At 47.5% G+C, this 17549-nt stretch overlaps 1 protein-coding gene across 4 annotated transcripts in view; it reads left to right on the forward strand.

The window, feature by feature from the left end:
• The window catches only part of NDUFS1 (NADH:ubiquinone oxidoreductase core subunit S1), a 104184-nt gene that overhangs the window by 78781 nt on the left and 7854 nt on the right, over positions 1–17549 (forward strand). For all 4 annotated transcript variants that reach the window (XM_030210695.1, XM_030210693.1, XM_030210694.1 and 1 more), the window contains exons 11-15: positions 5932–6077; positions 6253–6381; positions 7213–7342; positions 16531–16691; positions 16941–17095. In XM_030210695.1, coding sequence (XP_030066555.1) covers positions 5932–6077; positions 6253–6381; positions 7213–7342; positions 16531–16691; positions 16941–17095 — 721 coding nt within the window. The remainder of the gene's footprint in view (positions 1–5931; positions 6078–6252; positions 6382–7212; positions 7343–16530; positions 16692–16940; positions 17096–17549) is intronic.

The following is a 17549-nucleotide window of genomic DNA, read 5'->3' on the forward strand; positions in this document are numbered from 1 at the left end:
CGCGAAATTATGTTTTTTTTCTCGAAGTGACACACCACCCGAGTTATGCTCGGTTTTTTGGCGAATTTTGACACATCAAGCTCAAAAGGTTGCCCATCACTGTTCTAAGGTTTTATTTCCTCAGACAACTGTGGCTACAGATAATGAGCTTGTCGGTATTGTAGGTAATAGTAATAAAACTAGCATTACTTAAGAGTTCCAACACAGTCTGTTTATTTTAACAAAGGCATTTACCCAAATAGACTGTGTTGGAACTCTTAACATAAAACTAGTTTTATCATTATTACCTATAAAATTAGTATTAAAACCTTTAGCTCAAAGCAAAGACTTCAGCAGACTTCCTGTATTTGAGGAAACCTTATCACCAGCCAAACCCAGAACTCTTATTTCTACTGCTACTTTCTGTTACCACATAGACGGGATGTGGCCGAGACAAGCCAGACATAAGACTTTGGGGTCGGCTGGTGATCAGTTCTCCTCGAATACAGGGATCCTGTACAAGTAAATTTGGGCAGATCCTCTTGCAGTTTGCGGCAAAGTAAGTTCTCCCCCTGTTTGGTACTGTTCGGGTTACTTTGTCGGCCATATTCTGAGCAGCCTGGTCAGGCCGTTTTGTCGGGAGGCTAATTTGTCAGAGGCTATATTGTAGGCAGGCCGTTTTGACAGTGGCTGTTATGTCAGGGAGCCTTTGTGTGGGGGCTTTTTTGTAAGGGCTTTTTTGACCGGGTATCCATAAGTGGGTAAAGTGGCACTGTGTTGCCTGGTCTGGGCTTTGTAACAAGCCTTAAGAACTTTGTGGAGCGCAAGCCGCGCTCCACCGTGCATACGCAGGTATCTTCCAGGTATCTTCCCGCCTGCCATGAGGGCATGGTTACTGCAGTTCTTTTTCTACCACGGTGAAGAGAGGACTGCGTCTGTGGTTTCTCTTCACACCCAGTTTGGAAGAGCTTCTTTTTGGTGCCTTTTCGGCTTCTTTTTGAGCATTTTTCGCTTTTCTCCCTTTTTTCCCTTTTTCATACATTTTTAGTTAATTTTTGCCCGTTTTTAGGTTTCCTTTATTTTCTGCATCTTAGGCCGTGTTTAGGCCTACTCTCCGGTCGGGTCTTTCCTGTGAATTTTTCTATGGTGCCTTGCCTTTTTTTCAGGCACCATCACATCTTTTGATTTCGTTTCAGAAGTTTTCCCTTCCATGTCCACTAAAGTTCCCAGTGGCTTTAAGCACTGTTCCCGGTGTAATTGTATGATCTCTGGCAGAGATACCCATTCATGGTGTATTCAGTGCTTAGGGCCTGACTATAGCCCTGCCAGCTGTGTTCTTTGTCTTCAGATGAAGAAGTGGATTCAGGTTGCCAGAGGGGCTCAATACGAGAGAATATTTGGAGCCAGATCAGAGTCTTCGATGTCAGCATCAACGTCGAAGACTTCATCGGGAGCATCGGTCCCTATGGCTGCTTCGAGACCCATTGACACTGGGAGCAGTGGTGCGTCGAGTGGGTCTCCATCTGTCTTGATGCCAGCTGCTGGACCAGGGCCCCTGGGACCGGCCAGCTTCGGACCTGACCCCGAGGCGATGTGAGGATACGACATCGTCCTCGTCTGCACCAATGAGTCTCGACGATGAGCTTCGGGTGAAGGCCAAGAAGCATCGGCGTCAGTCATCCTCAATGCATGGTGCCGGGAGCTCAGGGGCATTGAGGGATTCGGCACCCAAGAAGCGGCGCTGGGAGGATTGCTCCCCATCTATCCAGGAGTTGCCAATATGCCTGTCTCCAGGCAGCCAGGACCCAGCTCCCATCTAGGCCCCATCAATTCTGCAACCTGTCTCGGAGCCGGCGCCCCAGCCTTTCCTGGTGTCAGCCATAAGTACATAAGTATTGCCATACTGGGAAAGACCAAAGGTCCATCAAGCCCAGCATCCTGTTTCCAAAAGTGGCCAATCCAGGTCACAAATACCTGGCAATAATCCAAAAAAGTACAAAACATTTTATACTGCTTTTCCCAGAAATAGTGGATTTTCCCCAAGTCCATTTAAAAATGGTCTATGGACTTTCCCTTTAGGAAGCTGTCCAAACCTTTTTTAAACTCCGCTAAGCTAACTGCCTTTACCACATTCTCTGGCAACGAATTCCAGAGTTTAATTACACGTTGAGCGAAGAAATATTTTCTCCGATTCGTTTTAAATTTACTACATTGTAGCTTCACTGCATGCCCCTAGTCCTTGTGCAGAAGCTACTGCATCGAAGGTCTTTTCTGATCCCTTGTGATTTACTTTCAACTTAGCCGGATAGACTAAAGCAAACTTAATTTTTCGGTCAAATAAACCTGCACAAATGGGCGCGAACGCTCTTCTCGCTGCTGCGACCCATGCAGAATAATCTTGAAACCAAAGGATTTTCTGCCCCTCATGACAGAGAGTGAGACCAGAACGCAGTGCTTGCAGGACAGCTTGTTTATAACCATAGTGCAGAATTTCAAAATCACCGCTCACGGCCTAGCCGAGCCCTGTCTCCTCGGGCCAACCCGATGCACCCTCTCCACTCTTAACAGGCCATGCAAGTTGTTTAGCTGCAGCGACTGAGGAATCCAATGCTCGAGAAAACTCACCATCTCTGAATCTTTTATCTGCTCAGGTAGGCCAATGAGTCTTAAATTGTTGCGACGGGAGCAATTTTCCAGGTCGTCTAACTTTAACTCCAATTCTATTAACTTTTTCTGCAAGGCCCCCGCCGGTTCAGCAGCCTCCGTCATGCGGTCTTCTATGTCGCTTATTCTCTGTTGCATGTGGTCAAAATCCAGGTGGAAACCATCCAGTCTTTCATGCTCTGTCAAATAAGGCTTGGAATTTCTTATTCAGTGTCGCTTCCATCACCGCGGTGATCTCAGCTGTTCATGCAGAGCATACACTAGAGCAGGGCGAAGTCTGCCCATCTGCCATTTTGGGATCAAGGGTCTTCTGTACTTTTCTTTTTTCTGTGTTTTAGCTGCCATCCTAGCCTTCTCGAGCAGTTCACCGATACAGCACACTGCCCCAAGGTTCTAAAGCCGCTAAATACAAATACTTTTCCAACCTTTATTAGGGAATAAGTTGAAGGGCAAGTGCTGGCGCTCCACTTCTCAGCGTCTTCACTCCTGCATGGTATCCAACCGACTCACCTTTATCCACGTTTGTTCACCCCTTTAAAGAAATGTAGTAGATTGGTGAGGCAAGATTTCCCTTCACTAAATCCATGTCGACTTTGTCTCATTAATGCATGCTTTTGAATATACTCTGTAATTTTGTTCTTAATAATAGTCTCTACCATTTTGCCCGGCACCGACGTCAGACTCACCGGTCTATAATTTCCAGGATCTCCTCTGGAACCTTTTTAAAAAATCGGAGTTACATTGGCCACCCTCCAATCTTCCGGTACCACGCTCGATTTTAAGGATAAACGACATATTACTAACAATAGCTCTGCAAGCTCATTTTTCAGTTCTATCAGTACTCTGGGATGAATACCATCCGGTCCAGGAGATTTGCTACTCTTCAGTTTGTAGAACTGCCCCATTACATCCTCCAGGTTTACAGAGAATTCATTAAGTTTCTCTGACTTGTCAGCTTCAAATACCATTTCTGGCACCGGTATCCCACCCATATCTTCCTCAGTGAAGACCGAAGCAAAGAATTCATTTTATCTCTCCGCTACGGCTTTGTCTTCCCTGATCGCCCCTTTTACTCCTCGGTCATCTAGCGGTCCAACTGATTCTTTTTCCGGCTTCCTGCTTTTAATATACCTAAAAAAAAATTTTACTATGTGTTTTTGCCTCCATCGCAATCTTTTTTTCGAAGTCCCTCTTAGCCTTCCTTATCAGCGCTTTGCATTTGACTTGACATTCCTTATGCTGTTTCTTATTATTTTCAGTCGGTTCCTTCCATTTTCTGAAGGATTTTGTTTTAGCTCTAATAGCTTCTTTCACCTCACTTTTTAACCACACCGGCTGTCGTTTGGTCTTCCATCCTCCTTTCTTAATACGCAGAATATATTTGGCCTGGGCTTCCAGGATGGTGTTTTTGAACAGCATCCACGCCTCGCAGCCGCTCCTCTGTTTTTTTTTTCACCGTTCTCATTTTATCAAATCTCCTTTTTTAAAGTTAAACGCTAACGTGTTTGATTTCCTATGTATACTAGATCCTTCTGTGCCTGCTAGATTCTATCTGTTAATGCTGTGGTACAAAGTTTTTAAAACTAAGTGGAAAAGCCCATGGAGATTAGTTGATAAAATAGCTTTTTATATTTTTATTTTGCCTAACACTAACCTACAATTCCTCCTTTAAACCCCAATCTTTAAGTTCCCAAAGCACAAAGCAAAATAGTGTTCACTTACCAGAGAAATGTCCTCTTATCTCGGAACTTCTCAGAATGTTCAAAACTTTTGTGCAGAATTCCCCCAAGAGGATGCTGTGCAGTGCCCTCTTGTGGCCAGAAAGCAGCACTGGAGGATTAGTCTCTCAAGATTTCTTTTCACATCACAATCAGCAAGGGAGTCTGTGGGGCTCATTTACGAAAGAGAAAAACATTCAAAAAAAAGTCCCAAAGTGGCAGGTGAATGTTTTTTTTTTTTTGCAAAAACGTCCAAATTGCTATTTTTGAAACAGATTTGTAGACATTTTTCTATGCAGTTCATCTGCAGTGCATCCAAATCATAAGGGGGCATGTTGAAGACGGGATTTGGGCATTCCTAACACTTGGACATTTTTCTGCCATAATGGAACAAAGCAAAAACGTCCAAGGCTAAAACATGGACATTTTTGGCTTGACCTGTTTTAATAGTGACTAAGTCACAAAAAGGTGCACTAAATGACCACTGGAGGGATTAACCCATTAGTGCCCTATGTTCCAAAATCCCATATGGGATTGTTGGGCACTAATGGGTTAAACATGACCCCTTTACTCTCCAGTGGTCAGTGACCCCTCCCACCCACTTGTAGGTGACACCTTCAGTCATAAGGGATATTTTAGTGGTGTACAGTAGGTTTTTGGTGGGCTCACCATACAATATAAGGGGGCAATTGTATGATGTGTACCTGGGACCTTTTATGTGAAGTCCACTGCAGCACCCCCTAGGGTGCCCCACTGCTTTGCTGGGTATCTGTGTGGCAGTGTGTTAAGAATGCTGGCTCATCCTATTTCCCAATGGCTCGATTTTGTGCGTTTTTCACTTGGACATTTTTTTTTTAATGGTCTAAAAAGACACATTAAGCACTAAACTTCTAGAAAATGTCTAAGAAATGGCCATTTTCAAAGAAAATAGATGTTTTTCAGATTTGAAAATGGCTGTGTTAGATTTTTGGATGTTTTCCACAAAACGTCCAAAGTCAGACTTATGTAACAAGAATGCGCAACCCAAAAGACTTTCCCTATCTTGTCTTTGGCCATAATATTTTTGCCCAAATTTTGAATTTGGTTTTGTTTGACAAATTTTAAATTCTTATGTATTTGTGTGTGTGTTATTTTGGAAATTAGTATGCATTGTTAATGAAAATGAAAAAAAAATCTGAATTTTGGTGAAATTTTTTTATTTTGAAACAAAACAAGCTATTTTGTTTCGGGTTTTTTTTTTTTCTTTTCCAAAATGAATGCATATCCCTCTTCTCTCCCCCCCCCCTGCTTTTAGCATGGCTATTTGGTGTCCTGAATGGCTGCAGGGTCGAGAAGTCCGATATCATTGTTTTCATCTGGATCCATGTTGGGATGCATGCACATTCCAGAAAGAAGACTCCATTAGTTCTGTAGGAACGCCTAATGCAATTTCTGTGTACAACACACAAACATATGCATTATTTTACTTAAATGGCTTCATGATCTTGTCACAGTTTTACTAATTTAAGGTTCCAGAAAGCAGCAGTTGCTCTCCACTGGTCCCTTGTTACTTCTCTTTTTCAACTTGCAGCTACAGAGTGTCCAGGGCAAAGATGTAGCTGCTATTGCTGGAGGGCTGGTGGATGCAGAAGCACTGATAGCGCTGAAAGATCTGCTGAACAGACAAAACTCAGATATTCTGTGTACAGAAGAACTGTTCCCCACTTCTGGAGCAGGGTAAGAACACACACACACACACACGTGTCAAGTCAGGCAGGCGTCTTCACCTCTCTGCTTGCAAGCCCATGACTTCAGTTGTGGAATGGAAGTTTCATTTGTGTACCATAAATATCAGCCTTCTTTTCTCCCTCCCAGAGCTTTTCATGTGATGCTGTTGTTTGTCTTGTTACAGCACAGATCTGCGTTCGAACTATCTGCTGAACTCCCGAATTGCTGGTGTGGAAGAGGCAGATGTGCTGCTTCTGGTTGGCACTAACCCCCGCTTCGAAGCACCTCTCTTCAATGCTAGGATTCGAAAGAGGTTTGCTTTCTTAATTTGTTGCTCTAGAAGTCACTATAATAGTAATTTCTCCAATATAAAAATTACACTTAGGACTAGGGGGCATGCGATGAAGCTACAATGTAGTACATTTAAAACGAATTGGAGAAACTTTTTCTTCACTCAACGTGTAATTAAACTCTGGAATTCGTTGCTAGAGAATGTGGTAAAGGCGGTTAGCTTAGCGGAATTTAAAAGAGGTTTGGACGGCTTCCTAAAGGGAAAGTCCATAGACCATTATTAAATGGACTTGGGGAAAATCCACTATTTCTGGGATAAGCAGTATAAAATGTTTTGTACATTTTGGGGATCTTGCCGGATATTTGTGACCTGGATTGGCCACTGTTGGAAACAGGATGCTGGGCTTGATGGACCTTTGGTCTTTTCCAGTATGGCAATACTTATGTACTTCACCTCAGCCAATTTTTGTTTATCTTTCTGTAAACCTGTCTATTTGCTGGTGAGAATTTTACTGTTCATTTTGACTAGTTATTTTAACAGCAGAAGGATCATTAAATTTACTGTTGGTCTCTCTGTTCTACATTGTTGTGACTTCAGGTCATATCTGCTCAGTTTTCTAGTTGAAATCACCATTTATAAAACAGTGAAATTGAAAAACAGAATTCCAGAGTTGTGTTCCTCCTGAGCTTTAAAGCCATCAAGAGTGTGCCAGGGTGTTTGTTAATTTTGGATGACATCAGAAAGTTGTGCTTCCTGTGTTCCAAGCTCTGTTTTTGTGATCAGAGTGCGCCTTAGACATAAAGCTCTTTTCGGATTTATTATGAGTTTGCTTCTGTCTCATTGTGTTTCCAGCTGGCTTCACAATGACTTACAGGTGGCTATGGTGGGAAGTAAGGTGGATCTGACTTACACCTACGATCACCTTGGAGATTCCCCACAGATCCTCAAGGACATCGCTTCTGGAAAACATCCCTTCAGCAAGGTGAAAACTTGGGATGGTGTATGCTGTAGAACAGTGGTTTTCAACCCTGTCGTCAGGAACCATCTGGCTATTCGGGTTTTCAGGATATCCACAGTGAATATGCATGAGATAGATTTGCTTGCACTGCCTTCTTAGTATGCAAATCTCTCTCTCATACATATTCATTGTGGATATCCTGAAAACACGTCTGGCTAGATAGTCCTTGAGAACCGGGTTGAAAACCATTACTGTAGAATATATAACCACTCAGCCCTCTGGAGTCATACTGCCAGCTAGTATATCTGCCATTCTGAAAATAAAAATAGTATTTGTAAAATAATCACAGTTAGACTGCATATTGCTATTTTTGACCACACATATCTTCTGTGGTCATGGAACTCATTAATATCTTTTTCATCTTACTGCTCCATGTTCTTTGCAAATATGGTACTTGCTATTGTTTTCATGGGTTACATTAAAGGGATGGAGGGTCTTAAGTATCTCTCTTTAATAGTTTTCTGTGACATACTGTTCTAATACAAATATTGGAGTTCTTCTGCATGAACAGTGTATTTGATTAACTTTCCACCAGTCTCTCTGTTCTCAACCCAGTCCTTGGGCACATCCAACCAGTCAGCTTTTTAAGTTATCCACAATGAATATGCATAACAGAGATTTTCATGCACCCTTTCCATTGTATGTAAATCTATCTCATGAATCTTAATTGTAGATATCCTAAAAACTTGACTGGCTGGGGAATCCTTGCTCTGCACAGTAGTATCTGCATTTTTATGTAAAGATTTGGCTATTGAAGCAATGTACATGTTTAAAAAATAATCACATCCTATTGACTGCAATGGTCATGATGGTACAAACAGTATTTTCCAAATAAAAACAGCACTCTTGATAAAGCGCACAATGAACCAGTAACAGCAGTTTAAACTTTACATGATAACCAACAGGCAGCCACCATAATAGCTTCAAATACGGAATAATATATTCAAACCATGACAGGCAAAATAATAGCTTCATCACTGAATTCTGAACAATTAGAAGTGATTGAAGACAAGGAACTGACATCCCAAAATAAATGATGTTACAACAGTCCAACCCATTCAACACCATTGCCTGCAACTCTCTTCCAAAATATATTAGTTAAATGTATGGATTGGTATGTATAATGGATTAGAAAAGGTGCAGAGAAGGGCAATGAAAATGATAAAGGGGATGGGACGACTTCCCTATGAGGAAAGGCTAAAGCGGCTAGGGCTCTTCAGCTTGGAGAAAAGGCAGCTGAGGGGAGATATGATAGAGGTCTATAAAATAATGAGTGGAGTTGAATGGGTAGATGTGAAGCGCCGGTTTTCGCTTTCCAAAAATACTAGGACTAGGGGGCATGCGATGAAGCTACAATGTAGTAAATTTAAAACGAATCGGAGAAACATTTTCTTCACTCAACGTGTAATTAAACTCTGGAATTTGTTGCCATTGAATGTGGTAAAGGCAGTTAGTTTAGCGGAGTTTAAAAAAGATTTGGACGGCTTCCTAAAGGAAAAGTCCATAGACCATTATTAAATGGACTTGGGGAAAATCCACTATTTCTGGGATAAGTAGTATAAAATATTTTGTACTTTTTTGGGATCTTGCTAGGTATTTGTGACCTGGATTGGCCACTGTTGGAAACAGGATGCTGGGCTTGATGGACCATTGGTCTTTCCCAGTATGGCAATACTTACGTACTTATGTTTTATTTATGTGGATATCCTATATAATAATTCTCACCTCCAACGTTCTATGGTCTTGCTGCCTGTGTCCGTGGCTTTTTCCTGAGTTAGTCTGCTAGGCTCCATAGATCAGGCTGACATCACACGCAGCACTGAACAGCAGCACGAGGCGCCGCCCCTGCCGCCACGCCCCTCCCCTAAGGTCATCACCCCTCCACCCCCCCCCAAGGTCGCCACCGCTCCCCCCTCCACCCCCCATGAGGTCGCTGCAGCCACTACTCCCCCCCTCCACCCCCCCCCCCAAGGTTACCGGCCAGGCCCAGTCACCCAACACAGACCTGCCAAGTCTCCCGCGAAACACGCGGCGCCAGCTCCCATTTCCGGCCACTGCTGCTTCTCCTGTTGAGCAGCAGTGGCCGCTACAAAAACAGCTGTTTTTAAAAAGCAAGTGCGGCATCGCAGGCAGCCATCAGGCATTGGCTGTCGGCTCTTCAGCTGCTCCTCTCGCCTCTCATGTCACTGCCCCTGGAGAAGAACCCCAGGTGTCGCGCTTGCTTTTTAAAAACAGCTGTTTTTGTTTTTGTAGCGGCCGCTGCTGCTCAACAGGAGAAGCAGCAGTGGCCGGAAATGGGAGCTGGCGCTGCGTGTTTCGTGGGAGACTTGGCAGGTCTGTGTTGGGTGGGCGGGCCTGGAGGGAAAGAAGGGGATAGAGAGAGAGAGAGAGACGGGATGGAAGAATCGGAAAAGGGGGTTAGACGGATGGAAGGATGGGGAGAGACTGGAAGTATGTGGAGAGAGAAGGGACAATGGACAGAAAAGGGTAGAGAGACACTGGATAGAAGGAGGGGGAGAGAGACATTAGATGGAAAGATCAGGAGAGAGGGTAGATGGGTGGAAGGATGGGGAGAGAAAGAGGGAAGAAGCTGGATGGAAGGGTACGGGAAAAAAAAGGAGACACTGGATGGAAGGATGCAGAAAGAAACGGGAGACATTGGGAGGGGGTCCTGAGACCTGAGAGGGGGGGAAAAGGGAGAGGGGGGAGGGGGTCCTGAGACCAGAGAGGGAGGGGGGAGGTATCTCTGTCACACACACACTCTCTCACAGTGTCTTTCTCTCTCTCACACACTGTCTCTCACACACTCTGTGTCTCACTGTATCACATTCACTCTCTATGTGTCACACAGTCACTCTCAGTCTCTCGATCTCATACACTGTCTCGGTCTCACAGAGAGTCTGTGTATCGCACACTTCCATATCATCATGCTGATCAATCCATAGACTGGTGGGTTGTGTCCATCTACCAGCAGGTGGAGATAGAGAGCAAACTTTGCCTCCCTATATGTGGTCATGTGCTGCCGGAAACTCCTCAGTATGTTCTCTATCTCAGCAGGTGGTGGTCACACACAGCAGCAGCTCTGGCTAGGCCTCCAAGCCTAATTTTTAGGTTTTGTTGAGTGCCTGGGGTTGAGGGCTCTTCTTGAGCAAGTGCAAACCTGGTGGCGCCAGGTCCCTCCTTTTCTCCCCCTCCCGCTGGCTCCGTTTAAAAAAAAAAAAAAAGTTTGAACGTCCTTAAAGGCGTTTATTTCGTCGTTTATTTAAACGTTTATTGCAGCTACTCACTGGGACACCAGGTCGTTACAGCTCGGAGCGGACAGCAGGTAATTTTTACCTTTTATAGCGGGCAGGGGGTTCCCCGATTGGTCTCCATGTGGCCTATGGCGTCGGAGGGCGAGGGCGCAAAGAGTCGCTCCCCGGATCGCGTGTGCGCTTCTAGAGGGGATGCGGGGGTCTTAAAGTCTGATTCACCCTTGTTGGGTGACAGTTTCGTGACCGATGTGTGTCCCGGTCCTTCCTCCGGTGTGGCGGTTTTTCCCGCCATAAACGCCCATCCCCCGCGGCTCGCCTCCGCCATATTGGCCGGCCACGAGGCTCGGACGGCTTCTTCTTGGGCCGCCCTTGAGGTGGGAGACATTGATGCCATGAACGCCCTTAATTTGGGCGACGGCACAAAAGCGGCTAAAGTTAAGCGCCGTTCTTCCCGCGCGGCTCCTTCGCGGAGTGTCGCGCCGGACGCCATCTTGGATGCGCAGCATGTCTCTCCCCCGCTCTTGCGAGCGCCGGTTGAGGGTGCGTCTAGGGCTGTAGCCCAGGCTGCGGAAGTGCACAGTATGCGGGGTTTTTCCCCCGAGTTTGTTTTGCTGCTGCATCAGGCCTTCCTTATGCAAAACGCTGCCCCTGCTCCCTCGCCTGGTAAAGAGGTTGAGGCCCCCAGAGGTAAACGCCCTCGGGTTGATTCCCAGGCCTTGGAGGACTTTGTCTCCTCCGATGAAGATGAGGGCAGCGTATCTGAGTTCTCCCAACGGTCCTTTGCGGATTCCTTGGAGGAGACGGATCCCCGCTCGGATGGAGTGGATGACCCCTCTGCAGCGCGGCTTTTTAGCTCAGAGGATTTGCCCAACCTGTTAATGCAGGCCATGGGCATTTTGAAGATTTCCTCTCCGGAGGACGTCTCTCCCTCAGCCCCTGTTGGCTCTGCCATTATGCTGGGGACGAAGCGCCCGCATAGAACCTTCCACGTGCATGATGCCATGCACACCTTAATTTCGGCTCAGTGGGATGTCCCGGAAGCGAGCCTTAAAGTGGTTAGGGCTATGTCCCGCCTCTATCCTTTGCCTGAAAGTGAACGTGAGGCCCATCTGTGGCCTACCGTGGTTTCTTTAATCACTGCGGTGACTAAGAAAACGGCGTTGCCGGTGGAAGGTGGCACGGCCCTAAAGGACGCCCAAGACAGAAGATTGGAGGCGGCCTTAAGGTCGTCCTTTGAGGCGGCTGTTTTAAGTTTGCAGGCCTCAGTTTGCGGCTCCTATGTGGCCAGGGCGTGCCTGACTATGGTGCAGCGGGCTTCCCCCCTCGGATCATTCCTTGAGGGCTGATTGGCCGGCCCTGGAATCGGGCTTAGCCTATTTGGCAGACTTGCTGTATGATGTCTTGAGGGCCTCAGCTAAAGGCATGGCTCAGACAATCTCTGCGCGGCGGTGGCTTTGGCTGAAGCATAGGTCTGCTGACCACGCCTCTAAATCCTGCCTGGCTAGATTGCCTTTTAAAGGCAAGCTGCTCTTTGGGGTCGAGCTGGACAAAATCGTGACCGATCTCGGCATGTCTAAGGGCAAGAGGTTACCAGAGGTCAGGGCTCGGGCTAGTGCTCGCCCCGGTACCTCCAGAGGACGGTTTCAGGAAGCCCTTCGGTACCGCACGGGCAGGTCGGGCTCCTCTGCCCCCTCTTCCTTCAAGAGGAACTTCTCCCCCAAGCAGCATTCCTTTCGCAGAGACCGCCGTCCCGGAGGTGCTCCCTCCGGTCCTCCCCTAGGGTCTCGTACCCAATGACGGGGCCTTGGTCCACGCCCCAGTGCAGATTGGAGGACGGCTGTCCTCGTTTCTGGGCGAGTGGATCACAATAACTTCAGACGCTTGAGTGCTGGAAGTCATCAGAGACGGCGACAAGCTAGAGTTCTGCCGACCCTTAAGAGACGAGTTTGTACTCTCTCCCTGCAAGTCTCCGGTCAAAGCTGTGGCAGTGCAGCAGACCGTGGACAATCTGATCCGCCTGGGTGCGGTCGTTCCGGTGCCAGAAAATCAGCTTGGCAAGGGACGTTACTCCATTTACTTTGTGGTACCAAAGAAAGGAGGTTCTGTACGGCCTATCCTCGACCTCAAGGGGTCAATCAGGCACTTTCGCATGGAGACCCTCCGCTCTGTTATAGCGGCAGTGAAGGCAGGAGAGTTTCTGGCATCCTTGGACATCGAGGAAGCGTACTTGCATATTCCCATCTGGCCTCCTCATCAACGCTTTCTGCGTTTTGCAGTACTGGGCCGACACTTCCAGTTCAGAGCCCTCCTGTTCGGGTTGGCTACTGCTCCGCGGACCTTCTCCAAAGTAATGGTGGTCATCGTGGCCTTCCTGAGGAAGGAAGGAGTACAAGTCCATCCTTACCTGGACGACTGGTTGATCCGAGCCCCCTCTTATGCAGAGTACGGCAAAGCTGTGAACCGGTTGGTTGCTCTTTTGAGCTCCCTGGGGTGGATCATCAACTGGGAGGAAAGCCAGCTGCGCCCAACTCAGTCCCTGGAGTATCTGGGAGTTTGATTCGACACCCAAGTGGGCAGAGTATTCCTGCCAGACAATCAGATTGTCAAGCTTCAGGCTCAGATGGACCAGTTCCTAGTAGCCTCTCCTCTTCGGGCTTGGGACTATGTGCAGCTGTTGGGCTCTATGACGGCCACGATGGAAGTAGTGCCCTGGGCCAGGGCTCATATGAGACCACTACAACACTCTCTGCTGCAGCGCTGGACTCCGATGTCGGAGGATTATGCTGTGCGCCTTCCCTTGGACCCAGCAGTGCGCAAGGCGCTGAGCTGGTGGACGCAGACAGACAAGTTGTCTGCAGGAATGCCTCTGGTGACCCCGGAGTGGATTGTCGTCACGACGGACGCCTCTTTGTCGGGCTGGGGAGCCCACTGCTTGGGAAGGACAGCGCAGGGGCTCTGGTCTCCTGCAGAGGTAAAGTGGTCTATCAACCTCCTGGAACTCAGAGCCATTCGGTTGGCGCTTTTGGAGTTCATCCCGGTACTGGCGTTGAAGCCTGTACGGGTCCTGTCGGACAATGCCACGGCTGTGGCCTATGTCAACTGCCAGGGAGGTACCAAGAGCGCCCCTCTAGCCAAGGAGGCCATGAATCTATGCCAGTGGGCGGAAGCGAACCTGGAACAGCTGTCAGCGGCCCACATTGCCGGAGTCATGAATGTCAAGGCGGACTTTCTCAGTCGCCATGCCTTGGAGCCCGGAGAGTGGCAGCTATATGTTCAGGCGTTCTTGGACATCACGAAGTGCTGGGGCCAGCCGAGCCTAGATCTGATGGCGTCATCGGCCAATTGCCAAGTGCCGCGCTTTTTCAGCAGAGGACGGGACCCTCGATCCCTGGGAGTAGATGCTCTTCTCCAACAGTGGCCGACACAAGAGCTTCTCTATGTGTTCCCGCCCTGGCCCATGTTGAGCAGGGTGCTAGACCGGGTGGCAAAGCATCCGGGCCGGATAATCCTGGTGGGTCCGGATTGGCCCAGACGTCCCTGGTATGCGGACTTGATCAGGCTCTCAGTGGACGAACCTCTGCGACTGCCAGTGGAGCAGGGCCTGTTACATCAGGGTCCCGTGGTGATGGAGGATCCCTCCCCCTTTGGTCTTACGGCCTGGCTATTGAGCGGCAGAGTCTGAGGAAGAAGGGATTCTCAGACAAGGTCATCGCCACTCTGCTGAGAGCGAGGAAGCGCTCTACTTCTACTGCTTATGCCAGGGTTTGGCGTACCTTTGCAGCGTGGTGTGAAGCAGGTTCACTTTCTCCATTTACTGCTCCAATTTCTTCAGTGCTGGCGTTCCTGCAAGAAGGTCTGGAGAAAGGCCTGTCGCTCAGTTCCCTGAAAGTCCAGGTAGCGGCCCTGGCTTGCTTCAGGGGCCGCCTGAAGGGTGCTTCCCTGGCTTTGCAGCCAGATGTGGTGCGTTTCCTCAAGGGAGTTAATCACCTGTGCCCTCCTCTGCACTCAGTGGTGCCTGCGTGGAATCTCAACCTGGTGCTAAGAGCCTTACAAAGCCGCCTTTTGAACCCTTGTCGAGGGCATCTCTGAAAGACCTGACGTTGAAAGCAGTCTTTTTGGTGGCTATCACTTCAGCCAGAAGAGTTTCCGAGCTCCAGGCACTCTCTTGTCGAGAGCTTTTTCTGCAGTTCACTGAGGCAGGAGTGACTATTCGCACAGTGCCTTCCTTCCTACCCAAGATTGTTTCTCACTTCCATGTGAGTCAGCAGCTCTGTCTCCCTTCCTTTCGTAGGGAGGACTACCCAGAAGAGTATTCTGCTCTCAAATATCTGGATGTGAGACGGGTCATCATCAGATACTTGGAAGTGACCAATGATTTCCGGAAGTCGGATCATCTGTTTGTCCTGTTTGCAGGTCCTCGTAAGGGTCTGCAGGCTGCTAAGCCTACAGTGGCAAGATGGGTCAAGGAAGCCATTGCAGCGGCTTATGTGGCCGCGGGGAAGGTGCCGCCTATTCAGTTGAAGGCCCACTCCACTAGAGCTCAGGCGGCCTCGATGGCAGAGGCCGGGTCCATCTCCTTGGAAGAGATTTGCAAGGCGGCAACTTGGGCGTCGGCCCATACCTTCTCCAGACATTACCGCTTGACTGTGGCTGCTCGGGCGGAGGCCCGGTTTGGAGCTTCAGTGTTGAGTTCAGGGACTTCAATGTCCCGCCCTGGGTGAGTACTGCTTCGGTACATCCCACCAGTCTATGGATTGATCAGCATGATGATATGGAAGGTAAAATTATGTATCATACCTGATAATTTTCTTTCCATTAATCATAGCTGATCAATCCATAGCCCCTCCCAGATATCTGTACAGTTTATATTCTGGTTGAATTTTAGGTTCAAGTTTAGTCTTCAGTTACTTCAGGAGGACTTCGTGTTCAAGTTTTTTCACTTGGATTCTTCAAGAGTTGAGACGAGTTTGTGTTACAGTGAGCTGCTGCATTCCTCTCCCCTCCGTTTTACGGGGCTGGATTGAGACTTAAATTCTGCCGGCACTCCCTCCCGCTTCGTGCGGCTGTAGGGCAGCTTTGTACCCCTCCCGCTTCGGCGGTGTTAGGGTCAGTCAGCTCCTCCCGCGGTTGCAGGATAAGCCAGATCCCCCCGCATCGGCGGGGTGGTGTCCCTCCCCCGCTCCGCGGGGATGAGCTGGACGGATTCCCCTCCCCCACTTGTGTGGGGATGAGCTGGGTTAATTCCCCTCCCCCGTTTCGGCGGTGGTGAGCTGGGCAGAGTGTCCCTTTGTGGGTGTAATTCTCTAAGTGCTGAGTCCTGCGGATGGAGCTTTGATATCGACATACTGAGGAGTTTCCGGCAGCACATGACCACATATAGGGAGGCAAAGTTTGCTCTCTATCTCCACCTGCTGGTAGATGGACACAACCCACCAGTCTATGGATTGATCAGCTATGATTAATGGAAAGAAAATTATCAGGTATGATACATAATTTTACCATACTCTCACACTCTATCTGTCTCGCACACACTCACTCACAGACACACTCGCACCCACACTCACTCTCTCTGGCACACTCACACATTCAGTCTCTCTCACACAGTCACTCTCACACACACACTCAAACATACACACTCTGAGGGAAACCTTGCTAGCGCCCGTTTCATTTGTGTCAGAAACGGGCTTTTTTTTACTAGTTATATATGTTTTTTTATTGTTCTGGAGCTGTTGCTAGAAAATACCATTTTAATACACTTTATTAGGTTAGATTTCACAGCTCTGATATGTAAAATGTCTTGCAAGTTCACAAGCTAGATGAAGCTTACTGACCATTGTTACAGAGCAATTGTCCATATACACTGTAATTATGTTCACTTTTGCTTTTTTGCTGTCTTAGGTTCTGAGCCAGGCCAAAAAGCCCATGGTCGTCGTGGGCAGCAGCACTCTCCAGCGCAGGGATGGAGCAGCTCTCCATGCAGCTGTTTCTGCTATTGCACATGGTGCTAGAGTAAGCAGTGGAGTTGCTGGAGACTGGAAGGTCCTAAACATCCTTCACAGGTTTGTTACTGTTAACTGCACTGATTAATAAAAATTAGCTTGCTCTGAATGTTAAACAGATTCTGGTGCCAAAGAGTATGTAGTTTGCTTAGTAGGAAGCATATTCCCAGGATAATGAGGGTGCTGTACCCGCATAAGCTAATTTGAGTGATTGTAGCCCCTGTACCCCAAGGGGGGACCCAACACTAGTGATGTTATAGGTCAACTGTCCTGTTCTTCATTGCTTTTATTTTGTGTCTCTTTTTGTAGAGTTGCAAGCCAGGTGGCAGCTCTGGACCTGGGTTACAAGCCCGGTGTGGATGCCATACGGAACAACCCTCCAAAAGTGCTGTTCCTCTTAGGAGCCGATGCAGGGTGCATTACACGTGCAGATTTGCCAAAGGATTGTTTCATCATCTACCAGGGTACAGTAGTTGGGCTACACTTTTTTCTTAATCACCACCAAGAACTGACTTGCAAGTTCAACCAAAACAAATAATCACCTGTGTTCTTTGGTCCTTTTACTCTTAACCCTGGCTAAGAAATAGTTTGAGCTGGGTTAGAAGATGGAGGCGTATATACAAAGCTACGTTGAGGCATATTTTCAAAGCACTTTGGGAGGCTAAGTTCCATAGGTTTCTATGGAACTTTGGGAGGCTAAGTGCTTTGAAAATGAGCCTGATAGTAACCTATGGAACTTTGTAAGTCTAAGTGCTTTGAAAATAAACCCCAAAGTCACTTTGCTCCCAGCATAGAGGTATCTGTTTTGTTCAAGTGATATAAATTTCTTTAGTGCTCCTTCACTCCTAATTATTTTTAGTCTAATATATTTCTGTGGTATGTCATTAAAGTATCTGCTTGTATATAAAAGGTAATATT

The sequence above is a fragment of the Microcaecilia unicolor genome, chromosome 7 (assembly GCF_901765095.1).
Source record: "Microcaecilia unicolor chromosome 7, aMicUni1.1, whole genome shotgun sequence".
Lineage (NCBI taxonomy): Eukaryota > Metazoa > Chordata > Amphibia > Gymnophiona > Siphonopidae > Microcaecilia > Microcaecilia unicolor.